A 23,052-nucleotide genomic window follows, 5' to 3' on the forward strand; every position below is an offset into this window, starting at 1 on the left:
CACAAGATCAAGAATGTAACTAACAGCCCATTGGTCTTGGCAAGTGTCCTGAGCTCCCAAGGGAGGTCACTGCTTCCTATCACCTTACATCGAAATTCTTACCCGCCTGGTGTTTCTGTGGATAATTTGTGTGGCTCCAGGTTACCAAACTCAAACCAATGACTGATCATCAAAATGAGGGTGACTTTGACTCCTCATTTTCCTTTACTGTGAGCCCTTTAGAAGCAAAATTCTATATTTTACAAACTAGTACCCCCAACATCTGGCACACATGGGTCTTAAAAAAATGCTTACTGGATGAATGACTGGACAGTTGTATTGGTGAATAGTTTGTTAGGCAAATGGATGAATGGAAAGATGAGTGGATGGTTGGGTGGTTGGACATATGGTTGGGTAGATGGTTCCAAGGATGGATGGATGGTTAGGTGGGTAGATGGACGAGTGGATGGATGGATATAAGGTTGAGTGGGTGAACTTGCCACCCACTCATAAAAGGAAAATATTTCAAATGAACAGAACTCTCTAAAGGGAATGAAATGGCCAGGGAGGTGGCGAGGTCCCTATCACTGAAGCTGTGTAAGCCTTGCTACAAATCCAGGCATCAGGCAAAGGATTATCGAGATCAAGGTGAAGTCCATGGACCAGCAGTATCAGCATTACCTAGGAGCTTGTTTGAAGTGCAAGTTCTTTCCCCACTCCGCTGAATTAGACTCTCTGAGGAGGGACCCAGGAATAAGAGTTTTAACAAGCCATTCTCATGATTCTTGAGAGCATTAGAGTTTGAGAAGCACCACTTGGAACCTGCTTTAAGGTCTATTCAACACAGAGATTATAAATGTTCACACTTCATCGTTATAAATATTCATTAATTTAACCTTTAGTGATTTAGAATTTGTGATCCTCTTAACCAGATTTTAGGGATATTTTCACTAAAAAAAGAAGGATTTATGAGATTGTGGGGTATGCAATGATGTTATTTAAGAAAACAGTGAGCTGTAAATGTTGTAGTACGTGCATCACTCATATGCAAATGGGTTTTTCATTATAATTGAGCCCAATCAAATCACCAAAGCAAGCTAGGACCAGCCTGTATTGACACATTCATGGGAAGACTTGGCTAGAACTATAACTTGAATGTGAAAGTAATAAAGCCACCTTTCTATTGAAATATTCTACAGCTCAGGTTGTTTTTGAATTGATCTGGCTTTCTTTCTCCCTGAATACAGGCGGTGCTCCATCTAATTCCCATCTCCCAAACAGACAAACAGCTGGCCAGTTTCATTGTCTTGATTTTTCTCTAGAACAAGAGGAGTTCGTGGTTTCTGAATGTTTAGTCTAATAAGTAAACCGAATGAGTGGGAACCCGCCTACTCCCACTACCAGCTCCGCAGGGTACAATGCAGCATTTGAAAGTCACTAAGTTGAGGACAGGGCAAGGGTGGAGTGCTGACGAAGGAACAGAGACAAACATCATATATTGAGCAATTTCCATCTGTCAGCCCTGCACGGAGTCCTTCTCACTCCGTCCTCCCAACAACAGCCTTGGAGGCAGAAACGTTCACTTTTATAGGTGAGGAAACTGAAACTTATGAAAGGTCATTAACCCTGAAGTCAAAGGGATCTGACCACAGAGCCCAGGTTCTTAACCGCTCACTATACTGCAATTGGACACCCAGGTTCAAGTCCAGGGTGTGCTAAAGACTGCTGTGAAACCTTATCCCTCTCTAAACCTCTGTTTCCTCATTTGTTCAAAGAGGTTGGGGTAGACAATCTCTGAGCACCTTCCAGCTCTACCTGGAAGGGCTTGGACACTGAGTTTGTAGTTGCTAAGTGCCACTTCATCCAAGAACTCAGGAGATCAGGGAGGCAGGTAGCACTTCAGGATAGCAAGCAGTGGTGTGCACACAGTTGCAGGGCTCCTGGGAGCTGCCTAACTCCCGACTCCAACTCCTCCCCTCTCCCCTGAGGTGGTCAGTGGACCCAGATTGTCGCAGAGTCTGGATAATCCCCTGGCCTGATTCGGTTTGTGCCTTGCTCTCTGTATCCCAGTGGTCAAGGAGTCAGCATCCTCCCAAGCACAGCCTTTACTCTCCAAGGCGGGAAGTGTGAACACCTGCAATTCATTTCAGGCAAGTTCTGTGGCTGTGGAAACCTGCTAAGAAAAGCTCAGTGCCCTTTCCAGATACAGTCTGGGAAGAAATAAGCAACACTCTTGGTTTCCTCATGAGTCATTTTTAAACAAAGACCAAGCATGTCTGAGTGAAGCTTCCCATTCTAGAAATCCCTTCCCCGTGGATTGCCCTGGGTACCTGCTTGCTCAGCTGTCAGAACACTGAGGGACAAGTGGGCCATGACTTTGGTTGACAAATGCAAGGGGAACTCATATTCCTTACTGTTCATGTTTCTACATGGGGACTTTCCCAGTGTTACACTTATGTTTCTACATGGGAAATTTCCCTAATGTAATACTCCTGTCCTGCCCTTCAAAAGGGGCATTTGAAAAGAGGAGCTGAGCATGCCTAGCTCCTCTCTTCCTGGCTTCTCTAGCAGCAGCCTCCTGCAGACAATGTATGCTCTACTCTAGCCACGCACTAAATTAGGTGGGACAAGCTCCACCCCTTTGGTGATGGGAGTGGGAAATTCTATCTTGGGGTGCAATATTAGAAGCCTGTGGTGGCTCCATGTGGAGGTGAGTGGCAATAGTAAACCTCATTCATCTTCAGTTCACAGGGGCAGGCCATCTTTCCTCCGGGCCTCTGTCTGTGCCTACAGAGTCCAGGAGAGCCCTGCTCCTGGTACCCAGGAAAGGCACAGAGCACTGGACAAGACTGGCCAGGGCTTCCACACCTCTATGGCTTTTCTCATGAATTTCTTTCCACCAAGAGCCCCTCGCTCTGCCCCACCTCCACCTGTGCCTGTCCTTACAGACACAGCTTTGAGTGCCACCTTCTCCATGGTCTTTGTAGACCTCAGTTGAAAGAGACTACTTCCTCCACGAATGCAGCATCTTACACTTTTTGACCAGAACCCATGGTAAAAAATATCTTCTATATCAAAACAAACTGCAGATAAACATGTAGATTGCTGTAACTGAAACAAAAATTCCAAGAGATGGTTCTTTACTCTATGCAATGTAGTCTTATTACCTAGCCTATTTTATTTTTTAAAATGTGAAGATCCACTAAGTTAATGATAGTTTTAAAACCCACAGTTTTTATTTCTATTAAAGTATGAACTGATCACTGGATGTAAAATTATCTTCAAGGTAAAGTTGTTTTTTTTAAAGCAAGATATATAATAGTGTATAGTTTTTTATTATTGGTGCTTATTTAAAAGGGAATACACTTATGTTTCTGAAGAGAGACACAGGAAACTATTGACATTGGTTGACTCACAACCTGTCTGTAATACATAGAGTCTAAAGCAATTGAAGAAGGAATTCATCTTATTTATTCTTGTATTACTAGTACTAGCATCAAGTCTGGTACATAGTAGGTGTCCATAAATGGTTAATATGTTGAACTTAATTCAAAAGAACACTTAATGAAGTTCCCCAAACTTGTGTACACACCCACACTTCAATCCTTCAATAAATATTTGCTGAAGACCTACTAGGTGCCAAGCATCAGATGGTAGTGGTCCTAACCTGGATTTTCTCTACCCTATAATTCCTCCCAGCACTGGTCTGCATTTTGTGCGAGTCCTTTCTTGGGGCAAACACTTTCCCCAATATGCTGATGGGAAGTTCCACCTCCAGTTCTCAACAGATTTCATTCCCACTGGCTGCTGGTCACCTGCCACCATCTTTGATCTCAATGGCCTGACCAAGAATTAGGAGTGTCAGAGAGAACACTGATGTACCCCCCCTTTCCAAAATCAGATGTCTAATGAAGGTTCTCCCAAATTCATGCCTACCTGATTATGGGAGACTATTGCCTTGTGACCTCCAATGAACTCACACCAATGTGTAGTCCCCTCCCATATAGACTCTGGGCTTTACCACAAGACCTGTCTTGGCCATTGGGACAATAGCAAGCATGACGCAAACAGAGACTGGAAGAGATACTTGCACATTGGGGCTTGTCTGCTTGGAATGTGTTCTTGGAACTCAGCCGCCATGCTGTGAGAAGCCCAAGCAACACAGAAAGGCTATGTGGAAACAAGTCAAGGCGCTCTGGTTGACTGCTCCAACTTAGCTCCAAGCTAGCACCAACTGCCAGCAATAGGTATGCACCATCTAGAATGTTCCAGTCTAGTCAAGCCCCCAGATATGTAGCCTAGAGAACATCACATGGAGCAGAAGCATCTCTCACAGAATTGTGATAGATAATAAGATGGTTGTCATTTTGATTCACTACATTTTTAAGTGGTTTGTTACATAACGATAGCTAAATAAAATGTTGGAAAGAACATTTCCCAGCTACATTCTCTTTAATATAGTCAAACTCTACACAGACTTTATGGGCCCAAATGGGTTGTTGTTCCCATGATGTTCCTCAGGCTGAGAATCAACTGGAGTCACTTCCTGAGTACATCCGACCCCTGAGAGGCTGACCACAGGGGGCAGTGTTAACCAAGTTCAGAGTGCCTCATTGGTCATCTAAACTTGGACCCTTGGGGGCACTCAGCACTGTGTCAGAGGAAACATAAAGCCCAAGATAAATCTGGAAATCTTCTAGAGCATTCTTTTACTAAAAATTTCAGAGGGGGGTTTATTGAAGTTTTAGGTTGGGATTCAAGGTTTATTAAAGACATGTTGATAGTTGTTTATGCTTGTCCCAAGGCCCTTGGGGTATCCCATTCCCTGGTGTCAGCTATTGGGGGGCTTTGACAGGAAAGTAAAAGGAGCTCTGATCTTCTTGCACCCCCTCACCCTACTCTTGGGGAGTCATGAGCTTAGGGAAGGGAGGGGATTTGCTGAAGTCAGTGACTGAGCTGGGGCTTGAACACAGACTTTGTACTTCCAATTCCATCTTTTCTTTTTATCAACTACACAATTATAGCTAGAAAAAAATATTTTCCCAACCTCCCAACTGAAAGAGAAACAATGAGATATTACCTTTCCTGATGTCTTCACTCCTTTCCAGAGGCTAAAATACAAGACGATGACGACAACCAACAGACAGAGCAAGAGCTGCCACTGGGGCAGGCCAATGTCATGAATCCCGCTGCTCTCGTGAAGGTGTAGGACGCCACGCCTGCCAAGAGGAAAGGGGAAGGAACCAGGAAGATGGTGTCAGCATAGATGACTGAGGCCATGCCCACAGACCAGTCCTTGCAAATGCATACTGATGGATTCAGAATTCAGTCACTCTACCCTAACTATGTGACCCTGGCCGCTAGTCAGCACCACATGGCCATGCACCACATGGCCATGCACCATGTGGGCCTGCCCTGGTCAGCCATTGCCTGTGACTAGAACCGTTCTGCCATAGGTGAAGCAAATCTGAGGAGATTCCAAACTCAGGGTTGCTTTTAAAAGAAAAAATTTCTTAATGCCTACCGCATGCCTGACCATGGGGTCATAAATAGGGCAAGTCTCTAACGTCATAGAGTGCAGCACTCAGCACAAAAGGGGGCAACTTTGCTCCCCAGAGGATATTTGGCAATGTCTGAGATGGTTGGGTAGGGGGAGGTGGTGCACTTGGCATCTACAGGATAGAAACCATAGGTGCTGCTAAACACCTACAATGCACAGGACGGTCTCTAATAACAAAGAATCATCCTCCCCAAAATGTCCACATTGCTGAAGCTGAGAATCCCCAGCTCAGAGATTGAGACCAGGGTAAACATTTCTTCTATTTAGGAATACCTACTAAAGCTAAAGGCATGCATATCCTGTGCCCTAGGTATTCATCCAATAAAAATATGTGCAAATGTTCATCAAAAGACATGTTCTAGAATGTTCATCACAGCATTATTCATAATAATCCCAAATTGCAAAATACTCAAATATTCATCGACAAAAGAATGGATAAATCATAATATATTTATAAAATGGAGTATTGTATGGAAATGATCTCCAGATAGATGACTCATACTATGAGAAAGACATTAAAACCCAAAGAGCACTTTCTGCATGATTCCATTCATATGAAGTTCAACAACAGGCAAAACTAACCCAAGGGGTTGGAAATCAGAAGATATGTGCCATGAAATGGGGGTGTGGGGGCTACTGTCTTGAAGAGGACACGATGGGGACTTCCGGGATACTCATCATACTGTTTCCTGATCTGGGTGTTGGTTGCATGGCTGTGTTCAATCTGTAACATGCATTAAGCAGTCACTTGATGATATTCACTCTTCTGTAACACACTAGTCTTCAAAAATAGGTATTGTTTTTAAGTAAGGAATGCAAACAATGAACATTCCTCAGGTGTGAGAAAATCAGGGTCCCTCATATACAATCTACAAAGAAGTAATGGTAAATAGAATTGCAAACAAAATGACCATGTGCTGATTGGAAATCTAATCCAAGTCGGTTGGGATCTAAAGAAAGGTCAAGTAAGATTCACCGAAGAAACAATAGAGCTGGCCTCAGGGAAGAGAGGTTCCTCCGATAATTGTACACCCTTGCAAGGCCAAGCAAGCAGAACTGGGAATAGTTTTGTATGGTATTTGCTCTGCACCAGACTCATTCATTCCACACTGAGGACCTAATGTAAGCCGGCCCATCTGGGCCTCAGACACACACATGGAACTGCCTGCTACAGTCCCTGCCTCGGTGGACATATATTCTAGCATGGGTAGCAGGAGTAAGCACAACATCACAATAAAGTGTCACATGTATTGGGAGGGTCGAGGGAGCTGCAGGAGACCCCAGAACAAGACCCTGCTGGGTCCTCCTCTGTGCCTCGTGCTCAGAAGCTGCAGTGGGCTGCAAACTGCTGAACAACCTTCAAAGCCCAGCTGCAACGCACCTCCCCTGGAAGGCCCCATCCCCTAATAGAAGTCTCTCAACCCTTCCAGTGGCTGTGACTCTTGGCTCATTCCCCAAAAAGCCTGCTCCCACACTTTTTCAGGACAGGGAGGAAAGCAATCAGTCCTGGGTCCCTGGAGCTAAGCCCAGGACTGCAGTCAGAACTGTTAACTCTTAAGGGATTGCTGGGTTAGGAACAGGTGCTCCCAACCTTTCTTGCTAACCCAACGATCCATCTTCTGTAGAAAATGAGATCCAGGACCACCCCAAGGAGAAACAGGAAGGAAAGAGGGTCCGTCTCCCACATGCACCACACTCTCACTTCTCTTAGCAACCTCTTCCCCACTTGCAGCAAATTCCTTACTCTTCTGCCCAGTTCTTTTATACTGCCTAGAGCAACCACATATTTTCCCACATGGAAACTTAACTTCCCTGTGTCTAAGTCACAGGCGTTTGTTCTCAGCTGGGAGTCCATTCAGAAAGCAGCTGATAGATTCACACTAAAGTATTACAGGCAAAAAGTGACTTCATAGATCACTCTTCCCTGGAGTGGGACTCTAATCCCAAAGCACACACTGATGACAAAATTGTATACACAATGGATGAGACAGTCCAGAGGCAGATTACAGCCTTCCCCAGAGGCATTGTGAAAGACACGGGAAGATTCCAGACTGATGAGGAAAACATATACCTTGAGTCTGGAAACTCATTTAGCTTATTCTTTTTTTTTTTTGAGTTGGAGTCTCACTCTGTCGCCCAGACTGGAGTGCAGTGGCATGCTCCTGCCACCGCAGCCTCGACCTGCTGTGCTCTGGTGATCCTTCCGCTTCAGCCTTCCAAGTAGCCAGAACTACAGGCGCGCACTACCACGCCCAGCTAGTTTTTGATTTATTGTAGAGACGAGGTCTCGCCAAGTTGCCCAGGCTGGTCTCAAACCCGCAGGCCCAGGCAATCCACTCGCCTCGGCCTCCCAAAGTGCTGGGATTACAGGCTGAGCCACTGAGCCCAGCTCATTTAGCTTATTCTTGGGTAAGAGTTAATATTTCATTGTATGAAGCTGAAAGAATAGCAGGAAACCCCCACTGATTCTCTCTCTCTCTCTTTCTTTCTTTCTCTTTCTTTCTTTCTTTCTCTTTCTTTCTTTCTCTCTCTCTCTTTCTTTCTTTCTTCTTTCCCTCCCTCCCTTCTTTTTTTCTTTCTTTCCTTATTTTTTGCTTGCTGTTTCATTCACCCATTCATTCATTCAAAATAGATGTCTATTATTTGCAAGCATGTGGAAGAAAAATAGAAAAATGTGCCACAGGAATTGTCCAGGCTTTGGGGATAGACAGACCTGGCCTCCCATCCTAGCCCTGCCACCAGCTCCTGTGTGACCTGACTCCTTTCACTGATGCCACACACTCTCTCTGCCCCACTGCTCTGATCCAAGTAGTGTGCTGGTGGCTGATGACACTGCTGTGGACTAGCAGGTGATGGCTCCAGCCCACTGGAGCTCACAGGTAAGGGGTCAAACATTCCCCATTGTTGAGCCTTTGCCTCCTCAGTTAAGTGGCTCTGATGAGGATTAAGTTACAGAATGTGAGACAATACTCTGAGCCCAGAAAATGCTCAACAAATGGTAATTATAACTTATTATGACTGAGTCTCAGGCTTCAAGAAGCAGCAGGTGTGGGCAAAGGCGCCAAGGATGCCCAGAAAACCCAGCAGAGGGAGTCAGCTGGTGGGCTTCTCTGTGGATGCGGTGGGCGCCTTCTCTTCTAGCCAATGGGAGAACAGGGCAGGTTGGCAGGTGCACAGATATGGGAGAAGGAGAGATGGGGAGGGGGGAATGTGAGCATTTGTGAATAAAAGAGCAGAGTTGCGTGGCTAATCAAGCTTCACAAGACCCTCACCCCCTCCCCAGAATGGCACCCATTCCTGCAACCCCAGACCAGCTGTTGTGGCCTTGAAATATCACCCTGTGTCATCTTCCCCGTGTAATCAGTTGCCACCTCCAGTCCCTCCTAATCCTGTCTCTTGGTCTGCTCCCACCCAGATCACTGTCCCTATCCCAGGATAGACCCACACCTTTTTTCTCCAGGACTATTGTAAATGTCCCCCCACAGCCTTCCCAACCCCAATCTCTCTGCCTCCTATCCTTAGACCCACTGTCTGTGCTACTGCAAACTGATCCATCTGAAATGTTATTCAAACCTTGTCATCCTCCTGCCTCCGAATCCTCAGAGGCCACTTATCACCTAAAACAGTGTTTCTCGCTGGGGACTATTTTGCCCCCTGCCTCCCAGGGACATTGGACAATGTCTGGAGACATTTTTGGTTGTTGGATCTAGAGGGGAGGGAGATGCTGCTAGGATCTAGAGGGTAGAGACCAGGAATGCTGCCAAGCACCCCAATACACTGGAATCATTCAATCTCCTACCGTTTGGCCTTCAGGAACTATTCAACCCAAAATGTCAATGGCATCCAGGTGGTGAAATCCTGGTCCAGTGGACAGCAATCCAAGCCTTGCAGAATTGGAGGTCTTCCCTCATCCATCCCAGATAAAGTTCACCCCACCTCTCCACATCCTGCCTTTCACTCCTGGTGGCTTTGTAATTCCCTAATCATAGGGTGCTCTAACAGCTCTGAGACTTGGGACCTTCTGTTCCCTCAGCCTAGAACACACCTAGCAATTTGTCCACCTGGCAAACTTCCTCTCATTCTGCTAGTCCCAACTCAAAAATGATCCCCTGACTTAAATCCTTTTTTTATTTCCTAAGAGAGAGTGAGGAAGAATAGGAGAGGGTGGCAGGACTGGGCATAGCTAAAAAGCCAGAGAACCAGAGGCAGGTACTGACCCCATGTGACGCTTAATTCTGCTTCTTCCCATGGTTTTATGGGCCAAGCGTTGAATGGTGTTAATCATCATTTGGCTGATTTGACTATTAAAATCCTGAAAAAAGCCATGGAACCAATGTGTTTGCACTGAAAGTTGCTCAAATGCCTCTAGTGTCCAATCAGATGGCCAAAGTGCTCCCTAACAGGCCTGGCTGACTCCTATGTATTTGAAGTCCACTTTCAGCGTGGCATTGGTTGGCTAGATATTTCATCAGGGAAAAAAAACTGGACTCCTGTGCTTATTCCCAAGAGAAGAAATAAGAATCAAGCTTCTTTCCCCAGTAGGCCCAAGCCTTGGGGCTTAGTACACATAACCTTGGTTAGTTTTGTTTTCCAGCAATTTAATGAAAATGAATCATCGTGAAGTGTACCATCCAGCCTTTCTGAAGTCTACAGGCCAAAAAAGGCTTAATTTCTCACTTGACATTTAAGCACAAAGGATTAATATTAAGGCAAAGGAAGACTTTTCTCTCTCATCAGAAACAACATGGGGTAGAAGCTTTCTATCACCAGGCATGTGTTCACCAAAGGTGTTCCTTTCCAGACAAAGGTACAGAGCTGCAGAGTTTCTTCTAGCTGTGGGGCTGTTCAACTTTGGCCAGGAGCCTGGAGACAATGGCAATTTTATTCCTTTGAATGATACGTTCAGTCCATCTGCCTAAATGGTAGCAAAATTACCAAAAATACCAGGAAGTTTGGGGAAAGAGGAAAATTATCTAATCTCTGCAGGGTTGGCACTGGGAGTCCCACTTACTGGGTCCCCAGACCACTTGGGTTGATTGTTTTAAAGCAAAAACATTTAGACAAAAGGGCCATATTCCATTAAAAAAAAAAAAGTCCAGAGGCAGCCCATGACTTAGTGCTGTACACTCCAAAGAACATAGGCAGGCTCAAGATGAGAAAGGGATGCACAAAGAACTCCTATATACCTTCAGAGACCCCTGCACTTCTATCCTGAATATGCCCCCATTGGAGACTCTGACAGGACAGAGGGGAAAGACAAGAGAGGCGCTTGTGTAAGGGGTGAGAGCTTTGAGTCAGACAACTTGGGTTCAGATCCCAGCTCTGCCACTTACCTAAAACCTGAGCCTCTTATTTTCTTATCTGTAAAATGGAGATACTTTTCACCTCCATGAACTATGAAGATTAAATGGGATTTGGATGTGCAGAGATACACAAGACCTGGCTCATGGTAGCTATGAAGTTTTGTCTGGGAGGGAGGAGAGGAAATGTTAAGGAGAAGAGGAGAAGGAGGGGGACTGCAGGGCAGAAATCTCCTGAAGTAATCCCTGCATACTGTCCCCCTCTCTCCCCAGTCCCAGTCAACCGTCATCTTCTTCTACTGCATTCTGCTCACAGCCTGGGAGAACTTTAGGGCAGTCATTAAAGTAACCAGGGTCTCCAAACCCATCTCATTCCACCCTCCTGTTGGGTGTCTCTGTTGGGACGGACTTGCTGGCGTCAGGGGAGGAATTGAGTACTTACTAGAATAGAGATGAAGTAATCATTTTCCATTTAATTTACAAGAACAAGGGTTGCCAAGAGCCAAAAGAAAAATCATGCTCTTTCCTCCACCGGAGGATAAGGTGAGAGCATGCAACCGATGACACGTATCGGCAGCATGCCCTGACCTGATGTTCTTCTCCATCTCTCCATCCAAACTACACTCTATCCGCGAGCTCTTCCAGGGTTCTGGGATTTTCTGAGACCATGCTCCTCAGAAGACTGGAGGAAGTTCTGGATTTTCCATGACACAAGAGTGTAGAGATGTCAGTCTGACCTTGGCAGGAATCTTGCTCTGAGGAAGGAGAGCACAGTAGCTAAAACAGGGGCACCCAAGTTTGACTGGATGTTAGAACTGCAGGACAAGAAGTTGATGAAAATCTCTGGGCCAGGCACGGTGGCTCGTGTCTGTAATCCCAGCACTTTAGAAGGTCAATGCCAGCCTGGGAAAAATAGCGAGACCCTGTATCTTAGTTAAAAACAACGACAGCAACAACAACAAAAACTCTGCACTCGGCTATACCCCAGACCAATGAAATCAGAATCTTTGGATGTGGAATGGGATCCAGGCATCAGTGTATGTAAAAGCTCTCCAGGTGATTCCAATGTGCAGCCCAGCCTTAAAACAACTGGGCTGAGAGATTGGGCCTTGGAACCAGACTGCCTGGTTCCAAACCCACTTTGAATACCACTTCTAAACTGTATGACCTTGGACAAGTCGCTTACTGCTTTGTGCCTGTTTCCTCATTCATAAAATAATAAATTTAGATCACAGCAGGCAGATTAAAAGACAGCATAGAAAAGGCACTTTATACAAGGACTGGGGCACCCTCTAAGCTGGATAAATATGTGTTGTGACTACGGCAATATTTCTGAATAATAACAGCTATATATAATGATTAGTGTTCCATATGCCATAGAGGTTAAGGGAGGCTCTGGAGTTTCCCTGTAAAGCGTGGCTGGGGTTAGGCTCCTGGGATACAAAATGTAAGGAGGTGCTCACTCTTGGCTTTCAAATGAAAGCCAACCAGGTCCAGATCTCTGCCCTGCACAGTACTGGCTGTGTGCTTGTGGGCTTTGCTGTCTCATATGTGGAGTGAAGCTTTCTCGAGTGTGTGGTGAAGACAAGAGTCACAGAAAGAGTCATTAGGTTGGTGTGAGGTTTCAATCAAGATAATACATACAAAGAAGCTGGCAGAAAACCTCTTACACAAGATAAGAGGTTGGCTGCTGATGTTGTGGTGGTGAGGAGGACAAGGCAATGCTGTGATTTTTAGCAGATGCTTGCTATCAAGAACAGCAGTGTTTCAGATCCCTTGTGGGGTTTCAGAGGTATATGAGAATTTGGTGGCAACGGTGGACCGTCTCCCAGAAAAATATTCAAATGCATAATTTTGCACATGCCTGCTGTGAGTCCATGAAGTCACAGACGAAGGCAGGTGGATGTGGGTAGGACCCTTAGCAAATTTTCTCTAAGGTCCAATAGGGGTGGTTGCTGGGTCTGAGAACACTGACTCTCCTGAGCCCCAGGAGGCAGTAGACTTTCCAGAGTCACTTGTACCCAAACTGAATCTTCTTGGTTCCACTGCAGCAAGATGGCAGGCATGGGAATGGTCCTGGAATAACCTCAAACTCTGGATAATCAGGACTCATTCCCAGGTCCTGGGCTTAGGGAATTCACAGGACTGATGATGAGTCACCTTATAGTTTAATTGTTTGTGAATTTGTCTTTTCTCACACTCTAGATCTGCCCTGGCCACATGTGATTATTTACACATAAATATGTTAAAATGAAATAAAATTAAAAGGTCAGTTCCTCAGTCACAGTGGCCACATTTCAACCTCTTGGTAACCACATGTGGTGACTGGTTACTGTGTTGAACTGCACAGATATAGAACATTTCTATCATTGCAAGAAGTTTTAATGGGAAACCTTGCTCTAGACCAGAGATCAGCAAATTGCTGATACCCTGGGACAAATCCAAGCTGTGGTCTGTTTGGGTGCGACCTGTGAGCTAAGAATGGTTTTCATCCTTTTAGGTCAGGTTTGGTGGCTCATAACTGTAATCCCAGCACTTTGGGAGACCGAGGCAGGAGGATCACTTGAGCCTAGGATACTGAGACCAGCCTGGGCATCATAGTGAGATCCTATCTCTACAAAAAATTAGCTGGCTGTGGTGGCGTATGCCTGTAGTTTCAGTTATTCAGGAAGCTGAGACAGAAAGATGGCCTGAGCTCAACAGTTAGAGACTGTAGTGAGCCATGATTATGTCACTGTACTCCAGTCTGGGCAACAGAGGGAGACCTCAACTCAAAAATATGAATAATAATAATAAAGAATGTCTTTTACCCTTTTAAAGGGCAAACTAAAACAAAGAAAAACACGCAATAAGGATATATGTGGACTGCAAAGCCCAAAATATTTACTCTCTGGTCTTACACAGAAAAGTTTGGGGACCTCTGCTCTAGACCTCATGTACCCTGAGGGTGAGGTGGAATTTATCTGTCTTGCTCCACAGCTTATAACACATATTTTCTGCTTAACTGTTAGACTTGTGTAGGGACTGCTAAAATGAGACTGACCCATGCTGGAAGGGTAAAGGCAATACAGGCTACACTCGGAAGAAAGCTCCAGAAAGCAACTTAAATTAGGTGGCTAAAAACAAGTTGGCCATCACCTTCCTTGAGGACATCAAAGGATAGATAGAGTCGAGGCTGAAAGGATTCAGCGGAACAACAAATTAAGCAGTGGTTATAAATTTAAACTACAGAATAAAATGAATATCTATGAGCCCATATTGATGTAAATAACTAATTGAATAAGTAAATAAACAGAGGAGAAAGAACGACTCTTTTTTACAGAAGAATTCCAATCAATGACTCTAGAAGGAAGGATGGAAAGAGAAAATCTCAATGAGACAAACATGGCCGTAATAATCCTTGCTTGCAAGAATCATCAATAGATGCTGAGAAATGTAAGCAAAAATATGGTGAGAGTCAAGATATTTACACAATCTCAAAGTAGCTCGTCAAAAGACACATACTAATTTAAAAAGGAAAAATACTATCTCTGCATAGGAGAAAGCCGAAGTTCCCACCTTAGCCAAGTGTTCAAGGTTAATATCACAAGTAATGAGACACGGATATCACGTCCCCCCATATGACACACTGAGAAGGGCACAGCACCATGTCTATGGGATTCTTACCCCAAATGCATAACCTTGATCTCATCCTGACAAAATAACAAACACAGATTGAGGGTTCTTTCACAGAAGAATTGGTCAGTCCTCTCTGAAAGGAACAAGGTCATGAAATTCAAAGAAAGACCAAAGAATTCTCACAGACTGGAGAAGACTAAGGAGACATGACAGCTAAATAACAGAAAAGAACATTAGTGGGGAAACTGGTAAAATTCAGATAAGGTCTGTAGTAAATTAGCTAATATTATATCTATGTTAATTTTCTGGTTTCAAAATTATACTATGGTTATGTAAGCTGTCAACATTGGGGGAAGTTGGGTGATGTATGTACTATTTTTACAACGGTTCTATGTACAAAATTGTTTCATCATAAATGTTTCTTTTTTTTACTGCTGTTCTGTCTTTCACCACCGGTCAGTGCCTCTCATTCACACGTGGTCCAAAGAATTTCCCCGAGCTGCATTTAGCCTGCTTCCTGTTTCTTGAATTTCACTCACAAACACTGGCTCCTTTCTCCCATGGGAGACCCAGAGAGACAGCAGCCCAGAGTGGGCTTTAGGATCAGCTCAACTTGGGTTCAAACCACAGCTCATCATCAGCCGCTGAGCCTTGAGATGTTCCCTTCTCTGACTTCATCAGTTCTTATGTCACCTCCTCAGAGAGGCCTTCCCTGATCACCTGAGCCAATGTTCTTTTCCCTCTACAATCAATTTCTCCCACGTACTTGGTTTTAGTGTTTTGTGAGCCATGACACTCTCCAATATATGCTATTTTCCTTTTTTTATTTTTTGAGTCAAGTCTCTCTGTCGCCCAGGCTGAAGTTCAGTGGCAGCTCACGGTCACCCTAGTGTCAACCTGCTGGGCTCAGGCAATCCTTCTGCCTCAGTCTTCCAAATAGCTGGAACTACAGGCATGTGCGTTACCATGCCTGGCTAGTTTTTTTATTTTTTATAGAGATGAGGTCTCGCCAAGTTGCCCAGGCTGTTCTCAAACTTGTGAACTCACCTCAGCCTCCCAAAGTGCTGGGACTACAGGCTTCAGCCACTGTACCCGATCGTGTTGTGTTTCTTGTAGGGTACATGCACGCTCTCAAATGTTCTGACTTTCTTATCTGTGTACCTGTGTACTCTCTCCCCTGCCTCCACTATCCTGCCCCCAATCACTAGCTGGTTGTCCACAGTCGTATCCTCACCTCCTAGCCCAGTATCAGGCCTGCAGCTGCTCAGTAAACACTGAATTGCCAGTGGCATTTGTCCCCTTCCTCTCTTGTCTTCCTTGTCACGCCCAGCACAGGCCTCAACAGGCCCAGGATAAGGGGTCTGTGACTTACTCGTAAAACTCTGCTGCTGGCGTGAACTTGTACTTGGAATACTTGGTGTGGTTGCCCAGCACAGAGCCATTGAGGAGCTTGGGGTCAGTGCAGTTGGGGCTGTTCCAGGTGTGGCCACAGTCAGTCCAGGGCAGGTTGAGAGTGAACGAGGAGAAGAGGTAGTAGAGGGACCAGGCAATGATGACATTGTAGTAGAAGCCAACGTAGAGGGCGATCAGGATCACAGCGTAGCCAACTCCTGGGTAGGGATGGGGGTCAGGCAGGCACTTCCCCAGGCCCAGCCCCAGAGCCACCTCTCCGAGGGAGTGGCTCTAGGCACTGCACTCCCAACCCCCATGCCTCTCTTTCTCTGTAGCAGATTGTAAGAGCCCCATCCGTATTCTGTGGGCACCTACTATCCCTTTGCCTGAGGGTTCTTTCTTGCCACTAAAGCCCCTCTGCCCACTCACCAAGCAGGTGACCCTACTGTGCCCAGGGAGCAGCCATGTCAAGAGTTGGGGTGTAAGTATCGCAGCTCCCCTCCTCCTTGGGCAGGATAACACTGAAGTGTGTCTCATACTCTCCCCAGGTAGGAATGAACTTCTTGTCCATGATGGAACTTACTTGGTGACACACTCCATCCCCATCTGCTGCTTTCTGATCACCTCCCACAATAATGCCTTTCATTTAAATCCTCATCTCAGGATTGGCTTCTGGGGGAACCCCAACCAGGCAATCCCTGATCAGAACTTCAACCCAGTGTGTTCTCTGGGTCCTACTCTCAACAACCTGCTTTGTGTGCCAGTATTGTGTTTCTGAATATGTCAGAAGCTGCTTGGGCTTCTTCTATGACTTTTGCTGAGAATTGACTATTTCTTCCCTGCCCAGCATTGCTTTAAGGAATTAGCCTTAAGCAATTCTTAGCCTGTCAGGTTTGTGTGAGGCTAATCACCTCCTTTGTTGATCACATGATGCAGGACTGGTCAGTCAGAGTACTGCTTCTTCATAGCCACAGTGATTGGTTAATGGATAGGCATGTGACTCAAGATAAACCAATGAGAGTCTTCTCTGGGACCTTTAATGAAGCTATGAATATGTAAGGATTTTCATTTGTTTATTTGCTTTTTTGCTTTTGATCACTGTTAAATTTGGTAAAATTTAAGTCTAGAGTTACTGATGGCCATCTTTATAAGCACTTGAGAATAATGTATCTGAGGCTGATACTAACACAGAAAAAAAAAAAACACTTGAGACAAAGGGAGATATAGATTCTAGAAAATTATTTGGGTACCTGTATCTAGCCATACCTGAAGCAAACACCTGAACTTTACTGTAACATAAGCCAATGCATTCCCTTTTATATTAAAGCCAGTTTAAGATGGATTTCTGGCAATTAAACAAACAAAAAAAAACTTAACTTATAAACATGTCTTATAAGACTCTTGTACCAGCCTGTCTCTACCATGGCACTGAATACACAGGAGGTACTCAGGAGACACGTACCAGCTGAGAAAAGGCTCATGGGAATCATACAGGCCATCCTTATCATCTAGGCCCAATTCTCTAACCCAGGCTTGGGAGAGACTAACTCTTACCTTATGGCCTTCTCCCTGCTATATAAGGGCCAAGAAACAGCAGTTGTTATGGCTACTTTATGCAGATGAGCTATTTATTAGTCCCAAATGCAAACCTTCATTTTATTTTATTTTTATTTTTATTTTTTTGAGTTGGAGTCTCACTCTGTCGCCCAGACTGGAGTGCAGTAGCCGCTCCCAGCCACCGCAGCCTCGACCTGCTGGGCTCCGGCAATCCTTCTGCCTCAGCCTTCCAAGTAGCCGGAATTATAGGCATGCACTACCATGCCCGGCTGATTTTTTGATTTATTGTAGAGATGAGGTCTCGCTGCCCAGGCGGGTCTCGAACCCACAGGCTCAGGCAATCTACTCACCTCAGCCTCCCAAAGGCACGGGATTACAGGCTGAACCACCAAGCCCGGCTGCAAGCCTTCATTTTATATCAAAGCTGCAAGCAATTACTTGTGGCTGCTGTATTAAGGATTATGAGTCAGTTTTCTAACTGAGCTCAGAAGGATTCATGATTGATTTATCATGCCTGTCAATGGAACAAGAGGAGAGAGTAGTGGTATATGCGCTGGGTACTTGGGACTCTTTTATAAGCATTTTCCTCTGGTCATTCAGTGAGTAGAGTCTGGACTGGAACCCAGGTTTCCAGACTTTCTATGTCAATGCCATCCCTGACACACCAAATACTCTCATATAACTTTGTGGGGTTTGGGGATTTTGTTGGTTTGCTTGTCTGTTTTTGTTTTTGAGTCAGCGTCTCACTCTGTCTCACTCTGTTACCCAGGCTGGAATGCACAATCAAGCTTACTGCAGTCTTGACTTCCTGGACTCAGGCAATCCTTCCACCTCAGCCTCCTGAGTAGCTGGAACTACAGGTATATACCACTATGTCTGGCTATTTTTAGATATTTTGTAGAGATTAGGTCCCACTATGCTGCCCAGGCTGGTCTCAAACTCCTGGGCTCAAGCAATCCTCCTGCTTTGGCCTCTCAAAGTGTTGGGATTATAGGCTTGAGCCACTGTGTCTGGCCTCCATATAACTTTGAATGGGGGAAACTCTTGACTATACTAATACCTGTGAATCCCACAAGAGAAGAGGTCTGCCTCAGCCTTCCCCTCTGGAGCAGATTCTCCAGGGGCAACAGGGAAGCCTTTCTGAATGAACCTTCCCTTCCCCCAACTCCTCTTTACCTTTGAAGAATGGGCAGATCTTCCACACTGTGGCGGCCCCTTCCCGGTTGTACTGTCCCAGAGCTAGCTCCATGTAGAACAGGGGCATCCCCGCGATGATGAGGAACAAAGTGTATGGGATCAGGAAGGCACCTGGAGGACACAGGGACAGAGTGTGACCAGCTGGATTCCTGCCCCTTGGATATTTGGCTCTGTGTCTGCAAGAGCACAAGGACCCATGTGCACCTGCTCACCTGGCTGTTTCCCAAGGGAGTTTGGTGGCAGATAAACGGAGCAGTCAATACAAATAATCATAACAGTAATGGTAGTTGTAGCATTAGTCATAACCATAATCATAATCATGAGGCTCTGGGGTCACAGTAGGAGAATTTGTGTTGAGTAAAGCTAAGCAGATTTGATTCCTGCAGGTATCTCCTGGTCTTGTATACACAAATGCATACTTGGACACAGAAGATCACAAGTGTAGCTTTTACCAAATTTATCTAAACACACAGTCCTTTCTTTCCTGAATTATCACTCTAGGTATGCCAATCTAAACCAAACCCTTCCTTTTACAGGCAAGAAACCTGAGGCCAGAGAGGGAGAGACAGTGCCTGAAGGTACATACAACAGAGTTTCTAATTTTGCTGGTATTCATATCATTTTGGGATCTCACATGTCCTTCCCAACAATGGTCTTACTGGATTCTTTTTAGAGTCTCACAACAGCCTGCAAACATAAGAAACAGTCAGGGTCATCATGTCTGGGGGTTGGGGGGGGAAGCTGAAGGGTGAAGGGAGTCAAATTGCTTCTGTTTGCACTGCTGATAAGGGACCAAAGCAGAACTTGCACTGAGGTCTTCTAACCTATTAGGTTCACCCTGTTATAGGGGGCTGAAGCAAAGGGGCTAGAGGTCCAAGTCTCTCACCAGGGGAAGACCCCCATACAGTGCATCACAGGGAGCTCCTAGTCGATGGGCAGCAGCTACTCCCTGGGAGAATTCCTGGTGGAATTTGACACATCTGGGCAGCAGAGACAATTCTCAGTATGCCCTGGAAGCCTGGGGTGTGCTTTAGGGCTCTGACGCTCTGAGGTGATTCACCAGGACCCATGCCATACAAACCCAGGCTGCAAGCATGATCAAAGCAAAATGCCAGCTCCTTTCCAGTCGCAGTGGGAGGTAGTCAGGCCAGGTCCAAATTCCTCCTGCCACTGGCCTGTGGCTGAGATGTCATAACCTTGGAAACCAAATATTCTCTGAGGAGCCCACGTCAAGAAAGCGGGAAATGCTTAACAATGGTAACATTAGCAATAGTAACAACAGATACCAGCAGCTCACACATTCTGATCCCCTCCCTGTGTTCCAGGCACTTTTTATGCAATGTCTCATTCACTCCTCACAAGAACCCTAAAATGCAAAGATTATCACTATCTCCACTTACCGATGTGGAAACTAAGGCCCCTAGCTAGCAAAGACCTATGACAAAGCCTTATGGTACCCAGGATCAAACTCACTCAGCTACTCAGACTGTCAGTCTCTGCTTTCTTCTCAGGGCTTCTCCTCAGGAAGCCCAGTGCTCTTCAGGATGAAGCATGAAGTGTTGGCCCCGATGCTGTAAGACCCAGTCCCTTCTGAGCAGAAGACAGACCAGAGGGGTGGGGAGTGGGGAAAACTCCTGTGAAATGAGCACCGTCTGTGTATTACACTGGACATTGGGCACTGGACATATGTGATCCCATTTACGCTACCCAGAAACACTGTGAAGTAGAAACTGTTATACCCATTTTTCAGAGGAGGAAAATGAGATATTAAGTGACTTGACCATGCTCCCCCAGCTGGTAAGTGATAGGTCTCAGATTTGAACTCAGGGCTGCCTGCCTTCAAAGTTGTTCCCAACATACTATGCAGATGCCAGAACATTCCAACCTCAATGAAGGATATGAGTCTGAATAGGGTCAGATGGTGGGTTTTTCCACTAAGCCACTTTGGTCTGTTGATCATAGGCTGGTTCAACTCTTCAGCCCCTGCTCCAGGTTGGACTTCTCTGAAGTGGCCATGTGACATTTCTCCCCAGCCTAATTTCTTCCTTTCAGTCTCTGCCTTTCTCCCTCTCACACACAGACAGGGCTGGTCTGGCACCTGAACTCATGCCTATCCACACTGCTGGCAGTAATGGTTGTACTGATGTTGGTGGATATAGGCAGCGGAGCTGGTGAAAGTACTATTTATTTTTATTTAGTTCATTTGTTTTAATTTTTTTTAGAGACAAATTCTCAGTCTTTTACCCAGACTGGAGTGCAATGTCACAGTCATGGCTCACTGTAGTCTCAAACTCCTGGGCTAAAGTGATCCTCCTGTTTCAGCTTCCCAAGTAGCTGGGACTAAAGTGCACACCACTAGACCTGGTTAACTTTTTCATTTTTGTGTAGAGACAGGGGCTTGCTATGTTGCCCAGGCTGGTTCATACTCCTGGCCTCAAGAAATCCTCCTGTCTCAGTCTCTCAGAGCACTGGGATTATAGGCATGAACCACCATGCCCAGTCACAAGTACCATTTATTGAGCACCTGCTATATGTCAATCTGCACATAAGTTTTACAAAATTATTAATTTAAAGTCACCCCTGGGAGAGAATTTTCACTAACACCATTTTATAGATGACAAAACTGAGGCTTACCAAGGTCAAGTTGCTTATCTAGACTAGTAAGTATGCAGGTTGGTTTCAAATCTGGGTCTGCCTGAGCCCCACTCTGCCTATGGTCAACTGCTACTGCCCTTGAGAAGTAGAGCTGAGGGATGATTAGACAGATATTAAACTGTTTAAAAGACCTGAAGACTTAAGTCAGTGACCCAAGGGAACATGGGGGAAGGAAAGAGATAGGAGTCCTGGCTCAGATCTTGGTGCTGTGGATTACCCCTGACAACTCAGTTTTCTTGTCTACATAGCCAAGGAAGCAAAAGAGCAACACTGGCCAGTTAACCAGCCATCTCACTTTGGCTCATTTTGTCAACTCCAAAGCTCTGGGTATCACCGCTAATGTGTAGGTAAATTGCCCAGTCTGAGATTCATCTCCTCCTGCTGGCTGGGAGTCACAGCAAAGGCAGAGAGGAAGGGAAGATGAAAGGTCTGCACACACACCCACCTTTGAAGTCAGTCAGTCAGAGCTTTATTTAGGTGAAAACAGATCAAGAAGACCCAAGAACAGTGAAATGGCTGAGTGTGTGTGAGAAACAGAAAGCTACCCAGTGGTCAGTGCCCTAGTCTAAAAGAGGGTAGCTAGCTTGTTCAGGGGTCCTTACAGAAGGAAACCAGAGTAGGTGAAGAGTCAGGAAGGGACTTCAGGGGTGATTGAAGTTGGCTGAGAATGCCTCTTTTATAAACAACCCTGTATTGACTTTCTGGAAACAGGTTGGCTGCAAACCTCCTAGAAGTTATTACCCTGCAAGGATGGCAACTACCACATTCTTGTGGCTACATGTCCTTGTATGGCCGAGCCAGCAGCAACTAGCTTTACATGTGGTCTGAGCATCTCAGGGGCCACAATCCTGAAATCGTATCTTGGTTCTAGAATACTCTGGCTATGGAGGTGACAGGCTTATGGGGGCAGACCTGAAACAGTCAGGGCCTGCCTCAAGAGGGGGTCAGTGCCTGGAGTCTCCAAAAACATATGCATGCACACAAATGGACACCTGTGCATGGCACACAAAGGTACACACATACTTTTGCACATCAACATGCGCACAAAACCACACAAGGACAAGAACTGTTGACTGTGAAGAGACTCAGAGTAGGCCTTTGGATGAATGTTGTAAGGAAAGCATTTGTCCTGTCACTTCTGGCCCAACTCACATTGCTTGCCATCCCACTGCTAGAGACACTCAACTGGGCACAAAGGGTTCTGGAAGCCTCTGTGCAAATGCCAAGTCCTCAGGGAGGGAAGCCCAGGGGTCACTAAACTGAGGGAGCAAGTGGTTCTGTGGCCCCTTGTTTCTCTCTTTGCACCCCCACTCCCATTCTGCTTTCCACCATGAGTGGAAATGGCCTGAAGCCCTCACTGGATGCAGCTGCCCAGTCATGAGCCTTCCAGCCAAATAAACCCTTTTTCTTTATAAATTCTCTTTATAAATTACCCAGTCTCAGGTATTCTGTTATAGCAACAGTAAAGGGTCTGAGACACAGTCCCTTCACCTTCTCCTGGGTCCCTCCAGCGAGCATCTTTCCAAGTGTGCTCTCTATTTCTCTCTCTCTCTCTCTCTCTCCCCATGGCTCCTAGCTTATCACTCCCGTAGCCCCTGTTGGGGCACTTTCAGAAGCAGGCCTCAAAAACAGAATCTCTTTCTGACCTTCTTCTGCTCCCCACCCTTTTTTTTGAGTTGGAGTCTCACTCTGTCACCCAGACTAGAGTGCAGTGGCCGCTCCCGGCCACCACAGCCTCGACCTGCTGGGCTTCGGCGATCCTTCCACCTCAGCCTTCCAAGTAGCTGGAACTAC

At 45.7% G+C, this 23,052-nt stretch overlaps 1 protein-coding gene across 1 annotated transcript in view; it reads right to left on the minus strand.

Annotated features, from left to right (window-relative positions):
* The window catches only part of SLC6A2 (solute carrier family 6 member 2), a 43,997-nt gene that overhangs the window by 13,570 nt on the left and 7,375 nt on the right, over positions 1-23,052 (minus strand). Inside the window, exons 3-5 of the mRNA XM_008047979.1 lie at positions 18,583-18,714; positions 15,830-16,067; positions 5,060-5,198 (exon numbers count right to left, since the gene is read on the minus strand). Coding sequence (XP_008046170.1) covers positions 5,060-5,198; positions 15,830-16,067; positions 18,583-18,714 — 509 coding nt within the window. The remainder of the gene's footprint in view (positions 1-5,059; positions 5,199-15,829; positions 16,068-18,582; positions 18,715-23,052) is intronic.

The sequence above is a fragment of the Carlito syrichta genome, unplaced genomic scaffold (genome assembly GCF_000164805.1).
Source record: "Carlito syrichta isolate Samal-C Ts95f unplaced genomic scaffold, Tarsius_syrichta-2.0.1 Scaffold120445, whole genome shotgun sequence".
NCBI classification, from domain to species: domain Eukaryota; kingdom Metazoa; phylum Chordata; class Mammalia; order Primates; family Tarsiidae; genus Carlito; species Carlito syrichta.